The sequence below is a fragment of the Hyperolius riggenbachi genome, chromosome 5 (assembly GCF_040937935.1).
Source record: "Hyperolius riggenbachi isolate aHypRig1 chromosome 5, aHypRig1.pri, whole genome shotgun sequence".
In the NCBI taxonomy this organism is placed as follows: domain Eukaryota; kingdom Metazoa; phylum Chordata; class Amphibia; order Anura; family Hyperoliidae; genus Hyperolius; species Hyperolius riggenbachi.
The window spans coordinates 207,081,118-207,107,428 of NC_090650.1; the positions used below are offsets into that span (position 1 = coordinate 207,081,118).

The window sequence follows — 26,311 nt, forward strand, 5'->3', positions numbered from 1 at the left end:
CCTTCTGTTCTGTCTCCTGGGATCGCGCTAGCCATTTTTCGCTAGCGCTGTGGATCCTTCTGTTCTGTCTCCTGGGATCGCGCTAGCCACTTTTCGCTAGTGCTGTGGATCCTTCTGTTCTGCTACTCTGTACCTGGATCGCGCTAGCCACTTTTCGCTAGTGCTGTGGATCCTATCTCTCGCTTGTCCCTGTTTTCGTGTGTCTGTCTTGTCTGCTACGACCGCTTGCTGGAGGCTCGGTGAGGTAACCGTTAAGCAAGCGTTCGCGTCCTCTGTTTCATGTTTGTCTGTCGATGGTTAGTTAGGCGTGCTTGTCTCTATTGTGCTTATCACATGGAGACCGCGCATAACCGCGTGCACTGTTGCGAATGAGTGCGGTGTTCGCGGTTAGCTAGTGTTTGTTATTTTCCGCATCTTCTCCTTGTATTATTTGCTGTGCCTTTGCTACCCTCGTATTCTATTCTGATCTTCCTTGTGTCACGTCTGGCGATCGCACCTCTCGCGATCGCGTTCCTATTTCATATCTGCTGTTGTGTGTGTGCGGTCGCGGGGTGGCGACTGGATTGGCGCACACACATACAACCTGTCCCTTTGCTCGTTCTCATTCGCAATCGCCTCTCTTGCGATTGCGTTCTGCGCTTCGTACAATTCCTGTCTGGCATTTGTGGAGGTACAGAGGATTGGTTCCTCTGCACTCTCCAGCGCCATCTGCCGACAGGAATTTCCCTCTACAGGTGCGTAGCACCTTTTGCTGGGTGCCTGCAATTACACGCTTGTGGAGGATTTCCGCCGTGTCAGCGCACGCGTTGTGCGCTGATCACGGAGAAAGTTCCACAATCGTTACACCCTTATTCAGAAAATTCGACAAGACTTACACAAATGGACAGCTTACAAGATTTCCTGGCTAGGCCGAATTTATGCATTAAAGATGAATGTTTTACCCCGCTTACTATATCTATTCGAAACTATTCCATCCTCCCAACTCAACGCCCTACAATCTGAATTCTGCAAATTTATCTGGAACCATAAGAGATTCATAAAAATATACTCCTTTCACCCAGAAAACAGGGTGGCCTCGGGTTACCACAGTTACGTTATTATTACTACGCTACAAATTTAAGACAACTGCCTGAGTGGTCTAGTTTAAAAGTTCATACAAAATGGGGTCTCTTAGAAGCAACTAGTATGCTGCCAGTCACTCTAGCATCTTTAGGATGGTCTCAATCCCCACCAAAGCTTCCCCAACAGCATATAATACCATATTATTAAATTTACTATGCACATATGGCGCACTACAGCTGACATGGCCAAGTTGAGGTCTCCCTCTCCATTACTCCCAATACTAGGCAACCCTGGGCTTAAACCAGGCCTTTCTGAATCCTTCATGGCCACTTGGTTCAAATTGGGCTACTTTAATCTCAACAACTGGATCCACCCCCTCGCAGGCAAAATTTTCACTAGACCGCAACTTGAAGATAAAATCTCCTTCACCCCTCAACTAATTATGGAATACCACCAAATCTCCCACTTTATAAACTCAATCATTCGTAAACCTATACCCACTCTCCTACTCTCCCCATTTGAACGATTATGATTACATGCTGGATGTCAGAATGGCCTAATCTCACAAATCTATATACTGCTTCTTACCAAATCGGGTTCTTGGACTCCATATCACCTCTATATGTCTAAATGGTCAAACTCACTCTCCAAAACCATATCCATGGATGATTGGTGTGAAATTTGGGAAAATGCTAAACACTCCTCTCTATGTATACAAATCAGAGAGAACATTTATAAAATTATTTTCCGTTGGTATCTCACCCCAGAAATACTATCAAAAATTTATCCGGGCACAACAGATTTATGTTGGAGAGGCTGCAACGACAAGGGCACATTAGAACATATCTTTTGGATATTTGGTCCTCTGCTTTCTCCCTTATGGAATAAGGTTCAAGAGCTCATTATTTCTACTACTGGTGTCACGGTTCCTCCTGATCCCCTCTACATGGTTTTAGGCAAACCAATACCAGAAATAAATAGACACGTGAATCGCTTAATCACACATATCTTAACAGCTACTAGACTAGCCATTTCCTCTGCCTGGAAAAATCTAGGTTCACCGAATATTTCTGAGGTCATCCTTAAGGTTAACTGGACTAGGTCCATGGAACAACTCACGGCCTCATTAAGGGACCAAAAAAGAACTTTCATAAAATATGGGACTTATGGCCCTATACATCACCCGATTATCAACCTCCATGAATCATAAATTCTCAATCCTTACCATTGGTGTGAATTTGAGAGGATACCGTGACACCACTGAGACATCTCTGCTCCCCTCCACACAACATTGGACCTTTACTTACCTACCCATCCAAACCATCCGCATCTTTCAAAAAATTGGTTAACCCTCATTATGCCGCATATTGTAGAAGCTAAGAATACTGCTCTTGTTTGTACTTCTTCTTCTCTTGATTGCCTTTCCCTATCCCTTCTATCCCTCTTACTCTAATCTCACTCTACATCTATCTCCATCTATCTCCTTATTGGCGTTTACTCAATTATAGTTCTCCACTTCTCTTGGACTAGGATTATATTGATTAAATAAGATAGTTATTTAGTTCTATTGAATATCTTAACACAGTCTTTATAACAGGTACTCGTGATTAGAAAGTGTAACGATGGGTGTCAACACGCAGAGAGAATCTGATTACTGGTGATCTGCAGAATCACCCGCAATGCAGATATACACCAGATTATGGATGATCTGCAGTATCACCAATAATCCGGGTATGTCTAACCTCTGGACACCAGTATAATGTGAGTGTTTGGTGTAACAGTACAACTCTGAGCATAGACCACCAGGGACCCCAGTGGCCTGAGTGACTTGAGGAATACTCCCCTGACTGTGGGGAATATTCCTGTAGCCCTCACCCATGATGGTATGTGCAATTGTCATTCACTTTTGTTTGTGATGTAACCTTGCCTGTTTGGGCAGCCATTTTAAATTTGGAATAAAGCTATAGTTCAACAATGACGGTTCACTTTCACTCTCCATGCGAAGTATATACTGTACCTATACACCAGAGCATGCTAAAGTAGCCTTGTTGAAGGGTGAGAGCTCTATTACTACCCTAGCCTAGCTCGCAGGTGGGACTTATGTAGTGCCAGCCCCTTTCCTTCTACAGTGTGTATACATGTCTATCTAATCATGTCACTTAAAAGGGAACTTAAGAGATAGGTATATGGAGGCTGCCATGTTTATTTCCTTTTAAGCAATACCAGTTGCCTGGCAGCCCTGCTGGTCTATTTCTCTGCAGTAGTATCTGAATAACACCATAAACAAGCATGCAGCTAGTCTTGTCAGATCTGACTTTAACCATTTCTGCCGCCCGGATGTGAAGCTCACGTCCGGGCGGCTGCTCTGCTGCTGTGCCGCGCTTCGGCGCACTCCTGCGCGCGATCGTGGGCGCGCCCCCGTGGTGTCCCCCGGTAGCCCTGGGATCAGTGAACGGGAACATGGTTCCTGATCATCGATCCGTATCCCCTGCAGAAAAACCGAAGCACTCTCACAAGAGGCTTCAATTTTTCTGCCCGGAAACGTTTCCGCATCCCCCTTGTACTACCGCTTAGCGAGAAACACAAGGAGGGAAAAGAAAAATGAAGGTGGCCATCTTGTGGCCAAATAGTAAAACTACATCTACATATTTTTTACCTTACAATTTACACATATAACAACATTAAAAATTCACTGTTTGTCACACACCAAAATATTACCCAAATAAAATTTTTAATGGAAAAAAAAATTACAATAAAAAAAAAGACATAAATCGTTACCTAAGGGTCTGAACTTTTTAAATGTGCATTAGAAGGGGGTATACTACAAACATTTTTTAAATTATAAGCTTGTAAATAGTGATGGACGCAAAACAGGAAACAATGCACCTTTATTTCCAAATAAAATATTGGCGCCATACATTGTGATAGGGACAAAATTTAAATGGTATAATAACCGAGACAAACGGGCAAATAAAATGCATAGGTTTTAATTATGGTAGCATGGATTATTTTAAAGCTATAATGGCCGAAAACTGAGAAATACTGAATTCTTTCAATTTTTTTCTTCTTAATCCTGTTAAAATGCATTTATAAAAAACTAGTTCTTAGCAAAATGTACCACCCGAAGAAAGCCTAATTAAGTGGTGGAAAAAACAAGATGTAGATCAATAAATTATGATAAGTAGTGATAAAGTTATTAGCAAATGAATGGGAGGTGAAAATTGCTCTGATGCATAAGGTGAAAAATCCCCTAGGCTGAAATGGTTAAAGTCTGAAACATCTGATCTGCTGCATGCTTGTTCAGGGGCTATGGCTAATAGTATTAGAGGCAGAGGATCAGCAGGGCTGCCAGGCAACTGGTACTGCTTAAAAGGAAATAAACATGGCAGCCTCGATATACCTCTCTCTTCAGTCCCCCTTTAAAGTGAACCTTAAGTCAAAAATAAAAAATGAGTTTTACTCACCTGGGGCTTCCCTCAGCCCCCTGCAGCTGATCGGTGCCCACGTAGAGTTGCTCTGATGCTGCTGGTCTCGCTGGCGACTACTTCCGGTTTCGCCGTCATTGGCCGTCAGGCTGGGAACGCGAGTGATTCTTCGCAATCCCAGCTAAAATAGCACCCCCTATACTGCTATTGCGTCCTTCCTTGCCGCAATATCAGTATAGGGGGTGCTATTGTAGCTGGAAACGCGAAGAATCACTCGCATTCCCAGCCTGACGGCCGGTGACGGCGAAACCGGAAGTAGCCGCCGGCGGGTCCAGGAGCATCAGAGCGACTCTACGTGGGCACCGATCAGCTGCAGGGGGCTGAGGGAAGCCCCAGGTGAGTAAAACTCATTTTTTATTTTTGACTTAAAGGAAAACTTAAGTCAAAGCTAAAAAATGAGATTTACTCACCTGGGGCTTCCCTCATCCCTCAGCAGCCGATCGGTGCCCTCGCAGCTCCGCTCCGATGTCCCAGGACCCGCCGGCGAGCACTTCCGGTTTGGCCGTCACCGGCCGACAGGCATGGGAACGCGAGTGATTGTTCGCGTTCCCAGCCTGTATATCGCCCCCTATGCTGCTATTGCGGCCTCCTGGCCGCAATAGCAGCATAGGGGGCGATATACAGGCTGGGAACACGAACAATCACTCGCGTTCCCATGCCTGTCGGCCGGTGACGGCCAAACCGGAAGTGCTCGCCGGCGGGTCCTGGGACATCGGAGCGGAGCTGCGAGGGCACCGATCGGCTGCTGAGGGATGAGGGAAGCCCCAGGTGAGTAAATCTCATTTTTTAGCTTTGACTTAAGTATCACTTTAAGGTTCACTTTAAGGTTCCCCTTAAGAACCACTTGGAATAACTGTATTTATCTTCGCAAACAAAACTAATAATCCCAAAATAAGAAATCTTAAATCATTTTATTTAAAAATCCTTGCAACCTATAGAACTTAATTGAGGAGACTGCTTCAGCCTCTATACCCCAATCTATAACCATATTCTTTACCTAAGCGACAAGCCCCTGCATGAATGGGAAACAAGTACGCCTACCGGACTACGGTTACCCCGAAGAACTTCAGCATGCAAGGTAGATACTGAGGCCGGGAAGACAAAAGTACTACCAAAACCCACTAAACAAGTTAAACGTTACTCTATGATATCAGGTGCAGGGACAGGGAGGAAGGTTGCTCAGAGCGATTGCAGCCCTGAGCTTCTGGTGTCTGCCACAATGAATACAACAAGGACAGACAGACAGGAACGGTTGCACACAGGTACAAACCAGGGCTGTGGAGTCGGTACAATTTTTGGGTACCTGGAGTCGGAGTCGGTAAAAATTCATTGATTCCGACTCCTAATCAATTTAAACTGTAATTAAAATAGAAAATATGATAAAATGTTCTATTTCTCAGATAATAGTCATCATAAATAATTTATATATACAGTAATAGCTCTGCTTAGTCCACAAAAAATGAAATAAACCAATCAAAAAATACTGTATTTTTTGGACTATAAGACTCACATTTTCTCCCCCAAAAGTGAGGGAAAAAAGCCACTGCGTCTTATAGTCCAAATGTAGGGAGTTCCTGACTTGTGAACGCCTGCCAATATGAACCTCCAACCCGCCACAATGTCGGGGACTCCCTGTACTGTGCCCAAGTGGAGGAGGACACAGGGGGACACAAAGGAGCATAGAGGAGGACACAAAGAGAATAGAGGTGCACATATGGGGGACACAGGAGGACACAAGGGGGACAAAAGGAGGACACAGGGAGACACAAGCGGTTCAAGGGGGAATGAGGTACAAAGGGGGCATAATCCAGAAGATGCTCCTTCACCATGCATGCACCAGGTTTAGTATATATATATTTTTCCCCTGGTTTTTGTCCTTTAACCACTTCACCACTGAGGGGTTTTACCCCCTGAGCACCAGAGCAATTTTCACCTTTCAGCGCTCCTTCCATTCATTCGTCTATAACTTTATCATTACTTATCGCAATGACATTTTTTCCGCCACCAATTAGGCTTTCTTTAGGTGGGACATTATGCCAAGAATTATTTTTTTCTAAATTCTAAATGTGTTTTAATGGGAAAATAGGAAAAATGTGGGGAAAAAAATAATTATTTTTCAGTTTTCGGCCATTATAGTTTTTAAATAATGCATGCTACTGTAATTAAAACCCATGAAATGTATTTGCCCTTTTGTCCCGGTTATAAAACCATTTAAATTATGTCCCTATCACAATGTTTGGCGCCAATATTTTATTTGGAAATAAAGGTGCATTTTTTTCATTTTTGCGTCCATCCCTAATTACAAGCCCATAGTTTATAAAGTAACAGTGTTATACCCTCTTGACATAAATATTTAAAAAGTTCAGTCCCTAAGGTAACTATTTATGTATTTTTTTTAATTGTAAATTTTTTAATTTTTTTTTAATTACAAAAAAAAAAAAATGGGGAGTGTGGGAGGTAATGAGTTAATTTTATGTGTAAAAGTCATTTATTTGTATGTGAAAAATGTGTAGGGTGTAGTTTACTATTTGGCCACAAGATGGCCACAGTAACTTTTTGTTTTAATGCGACCTCCAAGCTTCCTTCCGGAAGCTTGGAGGAAGTATAAGGAGGCTGGACACGTGAGTTTTTTCTCACAATGATCGCGCTGCCCATAGGAGAGCAGCGGATCATTGCGGGGCTTAGATCAACGAACGGGAATGGATTTTCCCGTTCATTGATCTCTGGGCGAGCGGGCGGCGGCGTGTTTACTAGCGGCGGGCGGCATGTTTACGAGCGGGAGCGCGGACAGCGTCGGGAAAGCGGAAAGTACGTATTTCTCCGTCCCTGGTTGTTAAAGGATGGAAAAAGGGGCGGAGAAATACGTACGCGCGGGGGTAAAGTGGTTAAACCTAGATGCGTCTTATGGTCAGGAGCGTCTTATAGTCCGAAAAATACGGTAGTTACTTGTGCTGCTTCAATAAAGCATTCCCTGTATTTTTAGGCTGCTTTCACAGTGAGACGTTACAGGCGCACGTTAGAGCAGCCTGTAACGCAGCCCACCGCACAGTAATGAAAAATCAATGGGGTTGTTCACAGTGCCCACGTTGCGTTACATCAACGTCAAGTTAAAGTGCTGCGTCCTGTGCGTTATAAGCGGCTAAGCCACGTTAGACTGTTTGCACATGCTCAGTGATGTTGGAGGAGGAGGTCTCCCCTCCTCCTCCTCGGGCCAGGCACATGGCTAATTAATATTCACTGCACTCAGTGACGTGCAGTGTTTACTTCTGGAGCGGCCGCTCTGTATGTCGATTGGCTGGCAGGAACACGTGATGCCGCATGCATCCAAGAGTACACATCACGGCATCACAGGACGCATGAAGAGCCGCTTAATGCGGCTCAATGTAACGTCCAGCTTCAACCCCACTATGCGTTGCATTAGGAGCACATTATGCGACCTTAACGTGGCATCTAACTCAACATCTTAGTGGGAAAGAAGCCTTAAAGTCAGATATACATATCTGATTGTGACTGTATATATGATGTGTACACAGGAATCTCTTATATATACTAAATAACATCTATGCTGTAAGAATAAAGCCTGATGTGTAGCTGTGTCACTAATACAGATGGTCAATTAGATGGAAATAATTCTGCACTGATGCTGGTTTATGCAAATGTATGCACTTTCTTTGCTTATGAAATCAAATAATTTGATATGTTAAAATTTGATTTGGTGACTACAAATTAAAGAGAACCTGACACGGATGAAAAGAAAAGTTTTATATATACCTGGGGCTTCCTCCAGCCCCTTCAGGCCAATCAGTCCCTCGCTGTCCTCTTCCACCACCTGGATCTTCTGCTATGAGTCCCGGTGTAACGATTTGGTGTAGCACACAGACGTCTGATTATTGTGTGATCTGCAGAATCACCAATAATACAGACTCTATACCCGATTATGTGGTGATCTGCAGTATCACCAATAATGCAAGTATAAACGGCTGAGAAACAGAGGTGTAAAGTGTTTGGTGCAACAGTAGATTAAATGGATAGATCTCACCAGAGAAGCTGGTGAGTACTATCTGAAACAACAGTGCTAGACCTCACCAGGGGAGCTGGTGGGTACTAGCTGCAATAACAGTGCTAGCCCTCACCAGGGGAGCTGGTGGGTACTAGCTGCAACAACAGTAGTATAAATAATAGGTCTTTACCAGAGGAGCTGGTAAAGTACTTATAACAGGAGTGACAACAATGTATGGCTAAACCTTACCAGGGGAGCTGGTAAGGTGCTATCAGCACAAGCGACTGAATAGTTTAACTAGACCTTAACAGAGGAGCTGGTAAGGTACTATCAGTCACAGGAGCTGTATAACTTATACTAAACCTCACCAGAGGAGCTGGTGGGTATTTAATCAAAAGAGCACCTCACCAGTGGCAAGGGCCCACTGGTGAGTAGAGAGGTCAGACAGGCAAGGTTTGGCAACTGAGAGGCGAATACAGTACAGAAACGTGAGGCAGAAGAATAGTGAGTTATCAGGCAGAGGTTCAGCAACTAAGGTCAGAGTATAGCCAGAATCATACACAGGTAATCAGTAATACAACATAAACAGTAATACAATATACAATAGTCCTAGTCTTGTGTGAAATCCCTGGTTTCCTCCCAGATCAAAGCACACCGGATACTAGTCTAAGGTCTGAGCGCTAACACGAGTGTATTCGCAACAGCAGACAAGTTGCCAATGACCAGTGAAGGCTTAAGAAGCTGAGGAGAGTTCACCAATCAGCCAATCCGAGCGGCGTGAGTCACCTCTGACGTCAGCCGACCGGCAGATCAGCTGACACGCCTTCTTCCAGCATAATGGTCCTGTCTCCGCACGCGCCCGCGCGATACAGCGACCCTATGAGCACGAGACAGTACCGTTCCCGGCATGTTAGACGCCGACAGAAGGGATAAGGCCTGAGAACAGGGAACAAAGGCGGCTGCGGGTATACCCTGCGTGTCCGCAGCCGCCATAGTTGCAGATATTACACCCGGTAATTCAGTGAGTCAGCGCAGTCCGGCCGTGTGCCGCTCCCACAGCGCGGAGCATTCTGCACCTGCGCAATAGTGCTGTGCAGGTGTAGTATGCTCCTGGCGACGGAGTGGGTGCATGCGCACTATGCCCGACTGGCTCAAGTACCTGAAACCATAGCAGAAGAGCCAGGTGGCTGAGGAGGACAGCAAGGGACTGATTAGCCTGACGGAGGCTGGGGGAAGCCCCAGGTATGTATAAAACTTTAATTTAATCTGTCTCAGGTTTACTTTGTTACACAGTAGTACTATACTCTACATATGTACTCCCCACACAGCTGCAGGGAATCCACTGAGAACGTTGTGCACATTGAACACAGAGGTGTTGTCTATCACCCATAAACCTGGTTCAGATTGTACATGAAGAATGTGTAATAGAGATAGAATCCCCTCATTCCCCTGCAGAGTACCTGCACATCACTCTTACATGTACCCACAGTTACAATGCCTAGGGCCTGATAGATGTTATTTGTTCCTGTCTGTATCTTCTACAAGTACTCTTACCAAGGTCTAGTTTTAGTCTATGACTAAAAGTATTAGAGCAGAAGATCCGCCGGATATCCAGGTAACTGGTATTGGGAATACATATGGCAGCCTCCATATCCATCTCACTTCAGTTGTCTTTTAAACTTCCTAAGAGTTGGCAGTTAAGAGATGCATTTCATGTTCCATACTTTCAATCAACAAGATTGTAATATGCAAATTAGAGGCGTCGGAGTCGAGGAGTAGGTGTAATCCTAACTTGAGGAGTTGGAGTCGGTGGAGTTTTGTACCGATTCCACAGGCCTGGTACAAACAAGACAAAAATGGGTAGGAGCATAACTAATAGCAACCGCTGCTATAGCCACAGGAGCAAGATTAGCAGGAGCACTTGCCAATCACTACTGCACTGATGGCAAAGTCCAGACAAGCAGAACTAGAAAGGACTTTGCTGTTTGCCCATGCAGGAACAGCAACCGTCCACAATAAAGCAAGGCAAGGTAAATAACCATTTTTGAGTTATCTTAATTCCAATTGCTCTTAATTTACAGTTCACTTTTAGTTGGCATATTCATTCCATAGATTATTTAGATGTTACCTTGGTGGGTGACTCAATTGGAGGGAAGATACATACCAAGACCTATCGGAAACCCAGCAGTGGGAACACTACCCTCCGAGCCACTAGCTGTCATCCGACACATACTATTCATGGGGTCCGCGTTGGGGAGTTTATTAGAGCCCGCCGTAATTGTTCGGAGGCAGCCTGGATCGGCGAGGAGTTTGGGAAGGTGGAAACTAGACTGCGTGAGAGGGGTTATCCCGAATGGATGATTAGGAGGAGTAAAACACGGGCGCTAGGCCTGAACGATTTTCGGTTTTTAAACCGAAATCGTGATCAGCTGCATGACGATCTTGAGATCGTCAAAGCCACGGTTTTTCGCGCCGCCGTCTGTATCTGCTCTGCTCTGCCCCCGCTGCATTGCTGCGCGGAGAGCCGCTGTGAAGTGGCGAGCTTTGCCAAGCAACGCTTTGTACACACGCAGGCGAGCCAGCCCGGAAACATACTTTCAAACAAGTTCCTGCCGCCTGGCTCTGGCTGCGCCGGGTATGACAAGTGAGTGGGGGCGGGCACTTGGACTACAGTGCATGCGTCTAATCCAGACTTTGGGGCAGTAATCTTTCCTGTGCACGCACTGCTCCGCCCCCAGTCATGTGGTCCCGCTGTCCTCAGGAAGAAGAAAGGTGCTGCCGGTTTGTGCCTGACTCCGTGAGCCAGAGATGCAGAGGGCTCAGGCTGCCTGCAGAGGGACAGTGCGCCCCGGGACCTGGATGGATCATCTTGTAGGTGTTTGGTTTTTTTCCAGCCTGCCCTGTCTACCTGTGCCGAAGGGTAGGGAGGAGCGTGGAGGTTCAGCTGGAAAACTGTGTGATGTGAGGTGGGTGGGAAGCCCTGGAACTGGATAGTCAGTTGTGAGGGTAGGAAAGGTAGAAACAATATTGTGAAAGGTCAGAAAGACAATTGTGGGGTGGGTGGCCAGTAGACAATTTTGAGGGGAGGCAGAGGCAGAATACATACCTGGGGCTTCCACCACCCCCATGCACACCTCTCAGGCCACTCTGTCCCTAGGCGTCTTGCCCAGTATGTTAGCCAGCTGCGCACACGCACCTTTCATGCTCCCGTGGCTGGAAGTGTTCTGCACAGTTAGTACTGCAAAGGCGCAGAATGCTCCCAGGCTCAGAAGCGCAAGTGGGGTGTGTGTGACCGGGCTGCATACACCATGAAGTGCAACTGACCACAACTGGGAAATTTACCGGGCAAGACGGGAGGGAGGACGGAGCAGCCTGGGAAAATGGTACACACAAAAGGGGAGACCTGCCTATATATTGGGCAGCACGGTGGCGTAGTGGTTAGCTCTCTCGCCTTGCAGCGCTGGGTAGGGCTGCACGGTTTTTCGGTTCAAAACCGAAACCGCGCTTCGTGCCAAGACGATCTGGTGATCGTCAGTATCCTCGGTTTTTACTGAGTGCCCGCCCGCTGCCTGCACGCTTGTCTGGCCCGCCTTCCGCTGTGCGCCGATTGGCCAGAGCCGCCAGAAGCAGTGAATATGTATTGTGGTTAATGAGCGGGGGGCGGGTCCACTCTAGCGAGCGGCACACAGCTTTACCAATAGCTGGATAGCGATGGAATGACGGCAGCGGTAGGCGGAGCAGAACGCTCTGTACAGCTCCGCCTACCGCTGCCGTCATTCCAGCGCTACCCAGCGATTGGTAAAGCTGTGTGTGCCGCTCTCTCGAGTGGAACCGCCCCACCGCTCATTAACCACAATACATATTCACTGCTTCTGGCGGCTCTGGCCAATCGGCGCACAGCGGTGCAGCCAGACAAGCGTGCGGGCAGCGGGCGGGCACTCTGAAAACTGCAGATAGTGACGATAACTATATCGTCTTCACGTGAACCGCCCCCCGCTGCCCTCACATGAACCTCCCCCCGCTGCCCGGCTCTTAAAAAGGAACACCAGTGAACACTGCTGACAGTAGCTGCTGCATGGTTTTTGACAGTTGGTAACAGCTATTTCCCACAATGCAGCAAGGTTCACAGACAGGAAACTGCCAAGAGTACGTTCTTTTCTTGTTCTTGTGGGAGGGGTTTCACCACAATATCAGCCATATAGAGCCCCCTGATGATCCATTTGTGATGGGGTATCAGCTACTGATTGGGATAAAGTTCAAGAGTCGGAGTTTCTCTTAAAGCAATCGTCCGCCCGCAGTATCTGGCTAAACTATACTGGGGGCATAGTGAATTTAGTGCCAAAGCTCGATTTGAAAAAAAATCGTGAAAAAATAGAAATCGCAATTTTTGAGAGAAAAATCGCAATTTCAATTTTTACCTAAAATCGTGCAGCCCTAACAGGCGCTTTCCAAAGATAGGGACCAGCTTTTGGAGAATACAGGCCGGAGTGGTGTTAAGTGTCCCAAACCTACTTTTGTGACAACTTATAGGGCCTGATTCACAAAGCGGTGCTAACAGTTAGCACCCTGGTGAAAAGCCCTTTATCACGCCTAAACTCAGTTTAGGCATGATAAGTTTAGGTGTGATAAGTTTAGGTGTGATAAGTTTAGGCATGATAAGTTTAGGTGTGATAAGTTTAGGCATGATAAGTTTAAGCACCAACTGCGTTAGCACCGCAGTGCACAGCTGATCAAAAGTTTTGTGGTAGCAAAGTCTGGTGCACGTCGCATAGAGTTTAATGGCGCTGCTTCGCGTGCGGGACTTTGCGCGCTATCTACACTTATCTAAACTTATCACTCCTAAACTTATCACACCTAAACTTATCACACCTAAACTTATCACGCCTAAACTGGCTTTTCACCAGCGTGGTGCAATGGTTATCATGCCTAAAGTCTCTAACTGGGTTAGCACCGCTTTGTGAATCAAGCCCATAGTGTTGAGTATAACGAGATCGTTTCAATCCTTAAAAAATACCTCCCGATTTTAGAGGGGGATGAGGATTTACGCGATATTATACAGCAGGGTGTACGTTTTGCAAGTAGGCGTGCTCCCACTTTGGCTCAATCATTATCCCCAAGTTTGTTTAATTCTAGGTCTAGGAATCCCACTTGGCTTAACATGATAGGCTCTTTTAGATGTGGTGTGAGGACATGTCGCTATTGTAGTGTCCATACTTGAACTCAGGAAGCCATTTCCGCCTCCAACGGTCGCAGGTTCCCCATCAAAGAGTTCATTAATTGTGGCACACGACATGTCATATATCTGGTCACTTGTAGTTAGTGTGCTCTGCAATATGTGGGGTGTACCACCAGACCTTTGCGTGCCAGAATAGGGGAACATTACTGCGGTCCGGGTTGGTTGAGTACGAACGTTTCGAATGTGGCGAAACGTTTTCGCCAAGTACATCATGGCGACATGTCCTCTTTTTCTTATCATGGCCTAGAGAGGATATCTCAAAATGTAAGGGGTGGTGATGTATCCAAACAGTAAAAAAGCCGTGAGGCTGTATGGATTTATAGGTTAGGTACGAGGCTCCCTAGCGGTTTGAATTCACGGTGGGACCTAGCCTTAATCACCTAATCCTGTACTTGAGCCCACTGTTCAAAAAGATTCCTCCTCTCCCTTTTTTTTATTATTACACATAGTTGATTTTATTGTTTTATTATGCATATTGTTGCTAATATCGCCTCTTTTATGTGGAGTTTGAGGGTGTATCCTTGGTTGTTAGGGCCGCCCCCTTCACAGGAGGAGGGTATATATGATCATTCTGTGGTACTCTTACTTCAGCTATGATTAAGGACCAGTAGGTCTGAAACATGTCAGCTGGAGATGCGTGATTTTGTGTGCTGATTTTTGGATACGTCCACAATAAAGGACTCTGTTTTAGCACAACGTGCGGACCCTCTCTTTTTCTGTTATAAATAACCATAAAGACATGGGACCCAGCCAACAGCTATGGCAAAGCTGAAAGCGTCAATACAGGAAAAGTATTTTAGATGGACATCACTCAATGAGAGCAATCATGCAAATTCCAACACAGGTGAATGGTAATTAATCTCTCCTGTGCTGCTCTTAACTGCAGTGTGATTTCAGATGGAAATGACACTCATTGCAAATGCCAGCAAAGCAAAACTATGCAGCTCAACTGACACCACCTCTATTTTTTTTTTTTATATAATTCTGTACAAAGCTGTGTGGCAGTTAATACCTCACCATTCCTTGATTTAGTGGGTTTATACAATGAATTATCTAAACAATTAAACATTTTGTGTAGGACTAACTTAAAGGACCACTATCATGACATTTAAAAAAAATTAAAATCATGTAAACACATACAAACAAGAATTACTTTTTTTTTTCAGAGTAAAATGAGCCTTAAATTACTTCTCTCTTTTGTTGCTGTCACTTGCAGTTATTAGTAGAAATCTGACAGCACCAACAGGTTTTGGACTAGTCTATCTCCTCATTAGGGATTCTCAGCATGGCCTTTAAAATGTATTAAGACGCTCCCTGAAATACATTTATACAAAGATGCTGGCCAGCTCCCCTATTCGCTGAACACTTTTTTGGCAGTTGGACAGAACTAAGTGCTTTTGAAAATAAAGAAAACCCTGAGAATCCCCCATAAGGAGATGGGCTAGTCCAAAACCTGTCAGTTCTGTCAGATTTCTACTATCTATTGTAAGTGAAAGCAGCAAAGGAGAAAAGTAATTTATGGCTCATATTACTCTGGAAGAAACATACTTCTGATTTGTATGTGTTAACATATATTTTAAATTTGACAATATTCGCTATAGTGGTCCTTTAAGGCAGCATTATTATGAGAGAATGACTGTCAACCTGTTACGTTTTCTATAAAACATGTAAAAGTAAAAGAAAAGATCGAAAAACGCTCTGCAGTTTGCCTCTGCCTAATCAACACTGTGGTGATTGAGAGAGGCCAAACTGTTGGTAACATGGAGCAAATTACTTTAAAACAACATACATAATTGGGGTTATCATAGAATGAACTCCAACTGATGTTGAATACTAAAATCCACTCATGTCACCTCTACACATTTCAAGGCTTTAAAGAGGTGGGCTCAAAAACAAAAAGTAGGCTACCTGATCCAGGGGGCTGAGCAGATCAGGTAGCCGCAAACAAAAACCGCCGCTCCCGTGGGCCGCAATGGCCTCTGGGTCACGATGCTGCACGGAGAGAACGTGTGTCTCTCACAGCAGGAGGCGGGGGAGCGACAGGGGGCGTGGGCAAGGAGAGAGAGCTGCCCAGTGGCAGCTCTGGAAACACTGCAGGAACGCCCCAGGAGGGCGTTTTGAACAGAGAATCCCTCTCCCTGTGTTTACCTCTGAGACAGCGACAAATATTGTTGCTAATCTCGGGGGGGGGCTATAGACACACATTCTCTTGCGCGGTGGGGGGGGGGAGGGGCAGAGAGCGGCGGTGTGGGGGAGGTATGTCATGAGGCAGAGAACATGCCTCTGTGTCCCATCTACCCCCCATCTACCCACCTCGGGTTTTCATTAAAGAGAATCTGTACTCTGAAATTCTTACAATAAAAAGCATACCATTCTATTCATTATGTTCTCCTGGGCCCCTCTGTGCTGTTTCTGCCACTCCCTGCTGCAATCCTGGCTTGTAATTGCCAGTTTTAGGCAGTGTTTGCAAACAAAAAACATGGCTGCTAACCAGCATGTGATAGGCTGAAAGAAGCTCAGTCTGTGACTCATACAGAGCCTGGAGGGGCGTGGAGAGGGTGTGTATAGCTTCTACCTATCACAGCAGAGCAGCACATTCCTGCCTGAGCCGACAAAGCTGACAAAGGAAAGACGATTAGATTATATAGCAGAGATAATACAGCCACTGTGCAACTAGGAAAGGCTGCAGTAAGACAGACCACATTAGAACAGGTATAGGAATTTAAAGGATAGAAGAAATCAAGGCTGAACATTTTGTTACAGAGTCTCTTTAAGGATTTTAGCAAATATTATTTTAGAGTCTTACTTTGTTTACATGTGTATATAGTAGCACCAGGCAATTTAAAACATTCCTAAGATAAACTGCTAAATAAAAACATCAGAAATATAACTTATGCGAATGATTTCTATGCTAAATGATTTCATCCACAAAACTTGTTTCACTAATTATCTCATATCTTCCTGGTGTCTAGCGGTCCCCACTCACTCCCTACAGTGTACCTGGTGTGTAGTACTTCATGCTCCCTCCTCCATACAACATTACCTGATGTCTAGTGGTACCCTCTCCCTCATACAGCGTATCTGGTATCCAGTCCCTCCCTATAGAGTAGAAGAAATACAGCTGCACTCACTCTCCTCTCCTCGAGGTGCCGGATTCAAACAGAAGTAGCAGAAGAAAAAGGGAACATCCGCACTCTCTGACGGGTAGCATCCAAACGATTTTATTGACCGACCACAAGACAGAAATAAGAGGTTGACATGTTTCGGACAGCAATATTCTTACTCAGCCCAACTATACAAAATTATTTTTAATTATTGTATAATTCCTTCTGTTTTAATGCCTAGGATTTATTCATCTATTGTACTACAATTTTGATATGTCTGTTTAAGACAATGTAAGGTTTGTGAGGGATACACCTTGTGGTGGGCGTGTCTCGAAGTTGTAAAGGTGTGCGCAAATGTATGTATAGTCGGGCTATGAGTAAAGACATTGCTGTCCAAAACATGTCAGCCTTCTATTTCTGTCTTGTGGTCGCTCAATAAAATCGTTTGGATAATACCTGTCGGAGAGTGTGGATGTGTCCTTTTCTCCAGTCCCTCCCTACATACAGATCACCTGTTGTCTAGTGGTCCCCCTCCCTCTCCCATATGGTGTACATTTCTGTCCCCTCTCTCTCCCATAGTGAGTTACCCTGGTGTCTAGTGGCCGCCCACCCTCCCTGTGTCCCCTTGCAGAGTATACTGGTAATGGAGGCAGTATAAAAGTATCTTACCTGATTCGTGGCTTAACATGCTGCAGGCAAATCTTTCTTGTCTTCCTTCACGTTAAATTCGGCCTCCAGTGTTTAGTAAGAAAACAAAGGCCGAATCTATTGCAAAGGCTGACAAGTAGGAGTCATTTGCAGCCGGTTTTCCACCCCCTCCACCACCACTAAGTTGTGCAAGGGGATGCAGGGGGGGGGGGGGGGGTGGAAAGGGGGGGTTGTCACTAGACACAAGGGAAACAGAAAATGGGAGAGGGAGGAACAATAGACACCAGTTACATATTGTGACCCAAAAATCAAAGTATAAAAGATTTTACTCTGGAGGGGACATTTTAGGAGAACAAAAAAACTTGGTTTATACTTAAGTGTACTCTATAAGGTACTTATGCAACATTATTAATTCAATTATAAAATGTTTACCTGAACTAAGGATTTAAAGTGGGATTTAATTCTATATATGATGAATTAAAAAAAGACATTATTTGGCACCCTCACAATAAACGTACTGTACCTGTAACACCTTTTCCTTTATCTGAAGCCTAACACAATGGGAAATACTTTTGTTTTCTGGCTCCAATATTGCACCAAAACCGCAATTGCAGAAGAAACACAGAAGAATCACAATCGCTGAAAAATCACAATCGTTGAAAAATCTACTTCCTCCTCTCGGCTTCTGAAATAACAGAGCTGGCGGACCAACCAAGTGATTTCTAAGGTAATGAACACTTTTCAAAATGCTTGACATTTTAAATAATATAGTTTTGGGGGTGTGATTATTATTTTTTTCAATTTTTTATTGATGGAGTTTCATCCCACTTTAATAATATTGGAAAGCATTGAATTGCCTGTAAGACATGACCCTTGGGTATTACATGTACAGTGGGATGCAAACGTTTGGGCAACCTTGTTAATGGTCATAATTTTCCTGTATAAATCGTTGGTTGCTACGACAAAAAATGTCAGTTAAATATATCATGTAGGAGACACACACAGAGATATTTGAGAAGTGAAATGAAGTTTATTGGATTTACAGAAAGTGCACAATAATTGTTTAAACAAAATAAGGCAGGTGCATAAATTTGGGCACTGTTGTCATTTTATTGATTGCAAAAACTATAGAACTAATTATTGGAACTCAAATTGACTTGGTCAGCTCAGTGACCCCTGACCTACATACACATGTTAATCTAATTATGAGAAAGCGTATTTAAGGGGGTCAATTGTAAGTTTCCCTCCTCCTTTTAATTTTCTCTGAAGAGTAGCAGCGTGGAGGTCTCAAATCAACTCTCAAATGACTTGAAGACAAAGATTGTTCACCATCATGGTTTAGGGGAAGGATACAGAAAGCTGTCTCAGAGATTTCAGCTGTCTGTTTCCATAATTAGGAACATATTGAGGAAATAGAAGACTACAGGCTCAGTTCAAGTTAAAGGGAACCTTAACTGCCGTGGAAAAATAAATTCACTTACCTGGGGGCTTTCCCAAGCCTCCTGCAGCCGTCCTGTGCCCGCGCCGGTCCTTCGGTGCCCTCCGGTCTCCCTCCGCCGCTAAGTTTCGTTTTCGGACGACTACCAGTCGTCCTCGGGCCACTTCCGCATTCCTCGTCGTAAACTGCAGTAAAGCGACGCGTTTGGCGTCATGCGGACGCGCTTTACTGCAGTTTACGACGAGGAATGCGGAAGAGGCCCGAGGACGACTGGCAGTCGTCCGAAAACAAAACTTAGCGGCGGAGGGAGACCGGAGGGCACCGAAGGACCGGCGTGGGCACAGGACGGCTGCAGGAGGCTTGGGAAAGCCCCCAGGTAAGTGAATTTATTTTTCCACGGCAGTTAAGGTTCCCTTTAAGGCTTGAAGTGGCAGACAAAAAGCTCAGATAAACAGAAGCGACAAATGGTGAGAACTGTCCACTCACAGACCAGCACTAAAGACCTACAACATCATCTTGCTGCAGATGGAGTCACTGTGCATCGTTCAATCATTCGGCACACTTTACACAAGGAGATGCTGTATGCGAGAGTGATGCAGAGGAAGCCTTTTCTCCGCCCACACCACAGAGTCGCTTGAGGTAGGCTGAACTATATTTGGACAAGCCGGCTTCATTTTTGAATAAGGCTCTGTGGACTTATGAAACTAAAATTTTGTTATTTGGGCATAACAAGGAGCGTTATGCATGGTGGACAAACAACACAGCATTCCAAGAAAAACACCTGCTACCTACAGTAAAATATGGTGGTGGTTCCATCATGCTGTAGGGCTGTGTGGCCAGTGCAGGGACTGGGCATCTTGTCAAAGATGAGGGACTCCTGGATTCCACTCTGTATCAGCAAATTCTGGAGACCAATGTCCAGGAATCAGTGACAAAGCTGAAGCTGCGCCGGTTCTGGATCTTTCAACAAGACAACGACCATAAACACTGCTCAAAATCCACTAGAGTTAGAGAGCTGTCCATGCTCGGAAGCCATCAAACCTGAATGAACTAGAGATGTTTCGTAAAGATGAATGGTCTAAAATACCTTTAACCACAATCCAGACTCTCATTGGCACCTACAGGAAGCGTTTAGAGGCTGTAAATTCTGCAAAAGAAGGATCTATTAAATATAGATTTAATTTCTTTTTTGTGGTGCCCAAATGTATGCACCTGCCTAATCTTGTTTAAATACAGTGGCTTGCAAAAGTATTCGGCCCCCTTGAAGTTTTCCACATTTTGTCACATTACTGCCACAAACATGAATCAATTTTATTGCAATTCCACATGAAAGACCAATACAAAGTGGTGTACACGTGAGAAGTGGAACGAAAATCATACATAATTCCAAACATTTTTTACAAATCAATAACTGCAAAGTGGTGTGTTTGTAATTATTCAGCCCCCTTTGGTCTGAGTGCAGTCAGTTGCCCATAGACATTGCCTGATGAGTGCTAATGACTAAATAGAGTGCACCTGTGTGTAATCTAATGTCAGTACAAATACAGCTGCTCTGTGACGACCTCAGAGGTTGTCTAAGAGAATATTGGGAGTAACAACACCATGAAGTCCAAAGAACACACCAGACAGGTCAGGGATAAAGTTATTGAGAAATTTAAAGCAGGCTTAGGCTACAAAAAGATTTCCAAAGCCATGAACATCCCACGGAGCACTGTTCAAACGATCATTCAGAAATGGAAGGAGTATGGCACAACTGTAAACCTACTAAGACAAGGCCGTCCACCTAAACTCACAGGCCGAACAAGGAGAGCGCTGATCAGAAATGCAGTCAAGAGGCCCATGGTGACTCTGGACGAACTGCAGAGGTCTACAGCTCAGGTGGGGGAATCTGTCCATAGGACAACTATTAATTGGCCTTTATGGAAGAGTGGCAAGAAGAAAGCCATTGTTAACACAAAAGCATAAGACGTCCCATTTGCAGTTTTCCACAAGCCAAGTGGGGGACACAGCAAACATGTGAAAGAAGGTGCTCTGGTTAGATGAGACCAAAATGGAACTTTTTGGCCAAAATGCAAAGTGCTATGTGTGGCGGAAAACTAACACTGCACATCACTCAGAACACACCATCCCCACTGTCAAATATGGTGGTGGCAGTATCAGGCTCTGGGGGTGCTTCTCTTCAGCAGGGACAGGGAAGCTGGTCAGAGTTGATGGGAAGATAAATGGAGCCAAATACAGGGCAATCTTGGAAGAAAACCTCTTGGAGTCTGCAAAAGACTTGAGACTGGGGCAGAGGTTCACCTTCCAGCAGGACAATGACCCTAAACATAAAGCCAGGGCAACAATGGAATAGTTTAAAACAAAACATTTCCATGCGTTAGAATGGCCCAGTCAAAGTCCAGATCTAAATCTAATCAAAAATCTGCGGCAAGATCTGAAAACTGCGGTTCACAAATGCTGTCCATCTAATCTTACTGAACTGGAGCTGTTTTGCAAAGAAGAATGGGCAAGGATTTCAGTGTCTAGATGTGCAAAGCTGGTAGAGACATACCCTAAAAGACTGGCAGCTGTAATTTCAGCAAAAGTTGGTTCTACAAAGTATTGACTCAGGGGGCCGAATAATTATGCACACCCCACTTTGCAGTTATTTATTTGTTAAAACATGTTTGGAATCATGTATGATTTTCATTCCACTTCTCACGTGTACACCACTTTGTATTAGTCTTTCACGTGGAATTCCAATAAAATTGATTCAGGTTTGTGGCAGTAATGTGACAAAATGTGGAAAACTTCAAGGGGGCCGAATACTTTTGCAAGCCACTGTAGTTATTGCACACTTTCCGTAAATCCAATAAACTTCATTTCACTTCTCAAATATCACTGTGTGTGTCTCCTATATGATATATTTAACTGACATTTTTTATCGTAACAACCAACGATTTACACAGGAAAATCATGACGATTAACAAGGTTGCCCAAACCTTCGCATCCCACTGTATTTGTATTTTGTACAAAAAGTAAATGAGGTTTTAATCTTATACTTTGATTGTTTTTTTGTAACATTCAAATCTCCCCTCCTGTCAAAATACAATTTTAGAAACTTGTGATCAACCACAGATGAGATAAATTAACTCCTATAGTGAAATACCACCAGTGTGTTGGAAGTATAGTATACAGGAGACATACACTAAATTATTGCAATGTCAGTCCAAGGAAGGCTTGGGCCAGACATATATACTGTACACTTTGGAATAACAGATTATAATTATTCCTTGACCTTGAGCACCCATTGGTTCCTGAGATATGCACTAAGCTAAATATTGGAACATGCAATAATGCATAAATAAATACCTAGGCAGATAAGTTTGTTTAGTTGTTAATTATTCAAGAGGTATTTGTTAAAGAATTAGCTTGTTATAACTCAAGGTTAATTAGGCTTGTGAGATTAACAGGGCACCATCTCTTATCTACAAGGCAGCACAAATCATCCCCAGCTGCACATTCCACACCCATGAAACCATGTGAAAGAAAAGAAAAACTATTGCTGAGAGTAAATATGTAGTACAAAGGGAGTGTGGCAAGATGGCTTACAGACGGACATTTTGTTTCACTTTCCATTTTTACTTCACTTGACACAGGGTTGCAGACTCAGTGGTCATAATTACTGATATTAGCATTAGCAGCATGTCAACTTAGCATGTTTGCTTTACTGCTCACCTTTTCCAGCATCTTGGGTATGATGATAATGTTGCATTGATCGATCCCTAGATGCTGCTTGCCTGTTGTGGCCTCTTGAATCATGGTGTATTTCTAGTCTCCTCCCAGCTCTGCTCTCAGAATGTGCTCTGTGGTTTACATGCATCGGTGGTTTTCGGGTTTGGAGTGCAGAAGCATTACATTCAACAGAGCTGGATATGTCAAAAGGGTCATCTATATTAAACATAATCAATAGAATTAATGTTAAAGTATGCCTGGGATAAAATAAAAGCCAAAAGAAAGGTACATACCTCAGTATAGCAAAGCCTCTGCATAGTCCAGAGGCTACCGCCATTCTAGTCGACTCCACTGCTCCAGTGCTGGGGCCATCTGAACGTATCTGACAGGAGGATGTTGAATATGTTCTTGTGGCCACGCTCCCATCAGTGTACAAGCGTGGCCACAGCAGAGGCGCAAGTTCGGCCCACACTTGCATTGTGCTACTGAGCAGGCACGGGCCATACTTGCGCCTGGGCAGTGTGACCACACTAATACACGGACGGGAGCATGGCCACAAAGAAGAAGAGGGTCCCGGCGAGCAGCTGTGGGGTGGATCAGGATTAGAGAAGCCTCTGGATCATCCAGTGGCTTCCCTGAACTGAGGTAAATATTTAACTACAGAGTATTTTTTATTATATAGTACAAAGAGAATTCTTACAGATGAGTGAAGCATATTAACCAAACTTTATTTTTCCATGGACTTCTATTTCAACTACAAAATATATTTTTTATACAAAATATATACAAAATATATTACTGAGAATCCAAATTGTCTAGCTTGCAACATGTTTGGCTGGCTAATCAGTGTAGCACTAAATGTGTCAATACCTTTATTATCAGTTTGCCTCCTTTTTTGAAAGTGGAAACTTTTATTGTATGAGAATCTCCCATTTTGATCATGTTAATAAAACAAGAGCCCCCCACTCCCTCTCCAAAGTCAAAAATGTTATCTCTTAACATTTTAGACCTCTTATCTATGTACTATGGTAGATCCATAAAGCATATGACACTCGGGCATTGAGCTTACACTCTCCCCTTCTGTGTCTTTAAATCAGCACCTTTTCTGCTCACAAGTGCAGACCAGGCAATCTGTGCTGCCAAGTGAGTAACTAGCAATGTAAACAACAACATATGGAGGCTGCCAAGTGAGTAACTAGCAATGCAAACAAACAGCAACATACTAAAGCCATGATAACCAGCAACAATACTTGGCATTGTTCCTTTGTTAGGAGAAATTAGATAACTCCTTTATTACTTAAATGACAACTGCTGATCCATTTGGTTGCAGTAGTGTCCGATTCACACCAGAAAAAGCATGCAGCTAATGTTGTCAGATGTGACAATAATGTCAGACACATGAGAGAGATACACATGCTTGTTCAGGGACTATAGTTAAAAGTATTAGAGGCAGAGGAACAGCAGCACTGCCAGGCAACTGGTATTGTTTGAAAGGAAATAAATATGGCAGCCTCCATATCCCTCCCCTCTCGTTACAGTTGTTATTTAAAGTGAACCTTAAGCCTAAAAAAAATAAATTTGTTTTACTCACCTGGGGCTTGCCGCCAGTGGGGATAGGAGGATCGGACCGACTTTACGTGGGCACCGATCAGCTGCAGGGGGCTGAGGGAAGCCCCAGGTGAGTAAAACTCATTTTTTTTTAGGCTTAAGTGTTTAACACACTCACTAAGTCAAGGGATGTTGTAAGGAGGAAAGGTTTGTTATCCCCCATTTGCAAGCCACCCCTCCATTACTGACTGGCATAGGCTTCTCTCTAAGACAGCTGTTTGCGCTTGACTATTCTTGGTTCTCCAGATAGACATGCATGCTGAAGTTATTAACCCTTGGGTGCGTGTAAGATGCCACGCAAACAGTACACAAAAGTGTATGCTGTACTCATCAGACTCAGACATTGGCTATTCAGCTAAGAAAACATATTAATTGATCTGCTACTTGAAACTTGAAAAACTTGGTTGTTCAGATCTACTTATAGTCCATCAAAATGTAATGCTATGTAGCTGGGTAGCCTGGTTATTTTCATCAGTGATTGGCAAAGCTACCTTCCCAAGGTACAGTTGGTGAGTAATCAATTAAATCAGGTAAGCGAGGATGTTGGCTAATCCAAAGAAATGTGATGTGGGTCCAAAGGAAGTTTGGTACCTCCGCTAAGAACAGGGAGTAGCCTCACTAGATCCAATACTGAAAAGCAGGAGTGAAATTCCCTTATTGAGTTTTGCCGCCACACTTCTGCCATTGATGGATAAAGCGAAAGATATGACTCCTTTAACTAGCACCTGGGCTGGTGCCAGTTAAAGGAGTAATAAAACTAAAATTGTATGCAACTTAATGCAATTAGTGGTGTTGGTTGTCCTGAATATGGGAAAATCTTCAAAGTGAACCTTAACCGAGATGTAAAAAAAAAAAGTTTCACTTACCTGGGGCGCAGGTGCACTACTGGCTAGTTGCCAAAAATGAAACTGATCCGGGGCGGGGGACCGGATGATTGGTGAGTGACGGCGAGGGCACAGGGGCCCCAGGTAAGTGAAACTTTTTTTTTTACAACTCAGTTAAGGTTCACTTTAAAGTGTACCTAAGGTGATATAATGAGATAGACATGTGTATGTACAGTGCCAACCATATCAATAACAAAGCTGTACTCCTTTTTTTTATTTTTCTGCCTGAAAGAGTTTAAAGGGAAGGTTCATGGACATGTTTAAAAAAATAAAAATACTAATCCACTTACCTGGGACTTTCTCCAGCCCGTGGCAGGCAGGACGTGCCCTCGACGCCGCTCCGGAGGCTCCCGGTCTTCTCTGGCAGCTCACCCGACCTGGCTAGGCTGGCTTCCTTCTCCTTGCGCTCCAACGTGCGTCTCATGCGGTCGCACTGACGTCATCGGACGTCCTACGGACTGTACTGCGCAGGCGCAGAACTACTGCGCCTGTGCAGTGCAGCCTGGAGGACGTCCGATGACATCAGCGCGACCACGTGAGACATACATTGGAGCGCACAAGAGCCCGACCTGGAAGCCGGCCTGACCAGGTCGGGTGAGCCACCGGGAAGACCGGGAGCCTCCGGAGCGGCGTAGAGGGCACGTTGTGTAGGCCACGGGCTGGAGGAAGGTAAGTGGATTAGTATTTTTATTTTTTTAAACATGTCTGTGAACCTTCCCTTTAAACTTCAAGTGAGCAAGTGACTGTTTACTAGTCAGAAAATAGTCGGAATATAATGTAACCCTCACTGATAGAGAATTACAGCCATATAGGCAGCCATACACTGGTCGATTGCCACCAGATCGACAAACAGATAGATCCCTCTCTGATCTAATCTCATCAGAGAGGGATCTATTGGCTGCCCTAACACTGCACACAGATTTTGAATCGATTTCAGCATGAAATCGATTCACAATCTGTGGAGCTGACGCTGCTGCTGCCCCAAGCAATACATTAACTCTCCGCCGGCGCCAGTCCCAGCTGTTCCTTCTGTCCGCGCTGGGTATCTTCTCTTTACTTCCTGTCACATACTGTAACAAGCGGAAGTTCAAACAGCAGAGGGAACTCTACTGTTTGAACTTTCCCTGACAGG

General features: G+C 44.4%; 1 protein-coding gene across 1 annotated transcript in view; it reads right to left on the reverse strand.

The window, feature by feature from the left end:
- Positions 1-26,311, reverse strand: part of LOC137518578 (NFX1-type zinc finger-containing protein 1-like) — a 338,789-nt gene that overhangs the window by 260,823 nt on the left and 51,655 nt on the right. The window contains exon 3 of the mRNA XM_068236642.1: positions 22,691-22,903. Within this exon, the coding sequence (XP_068092743.1) occupies positions 22,691-22,903 (213 nt within the window). The remainder of the gene's footprint in view (positions 1-22,690; positions 22,904-26,311) is intronic.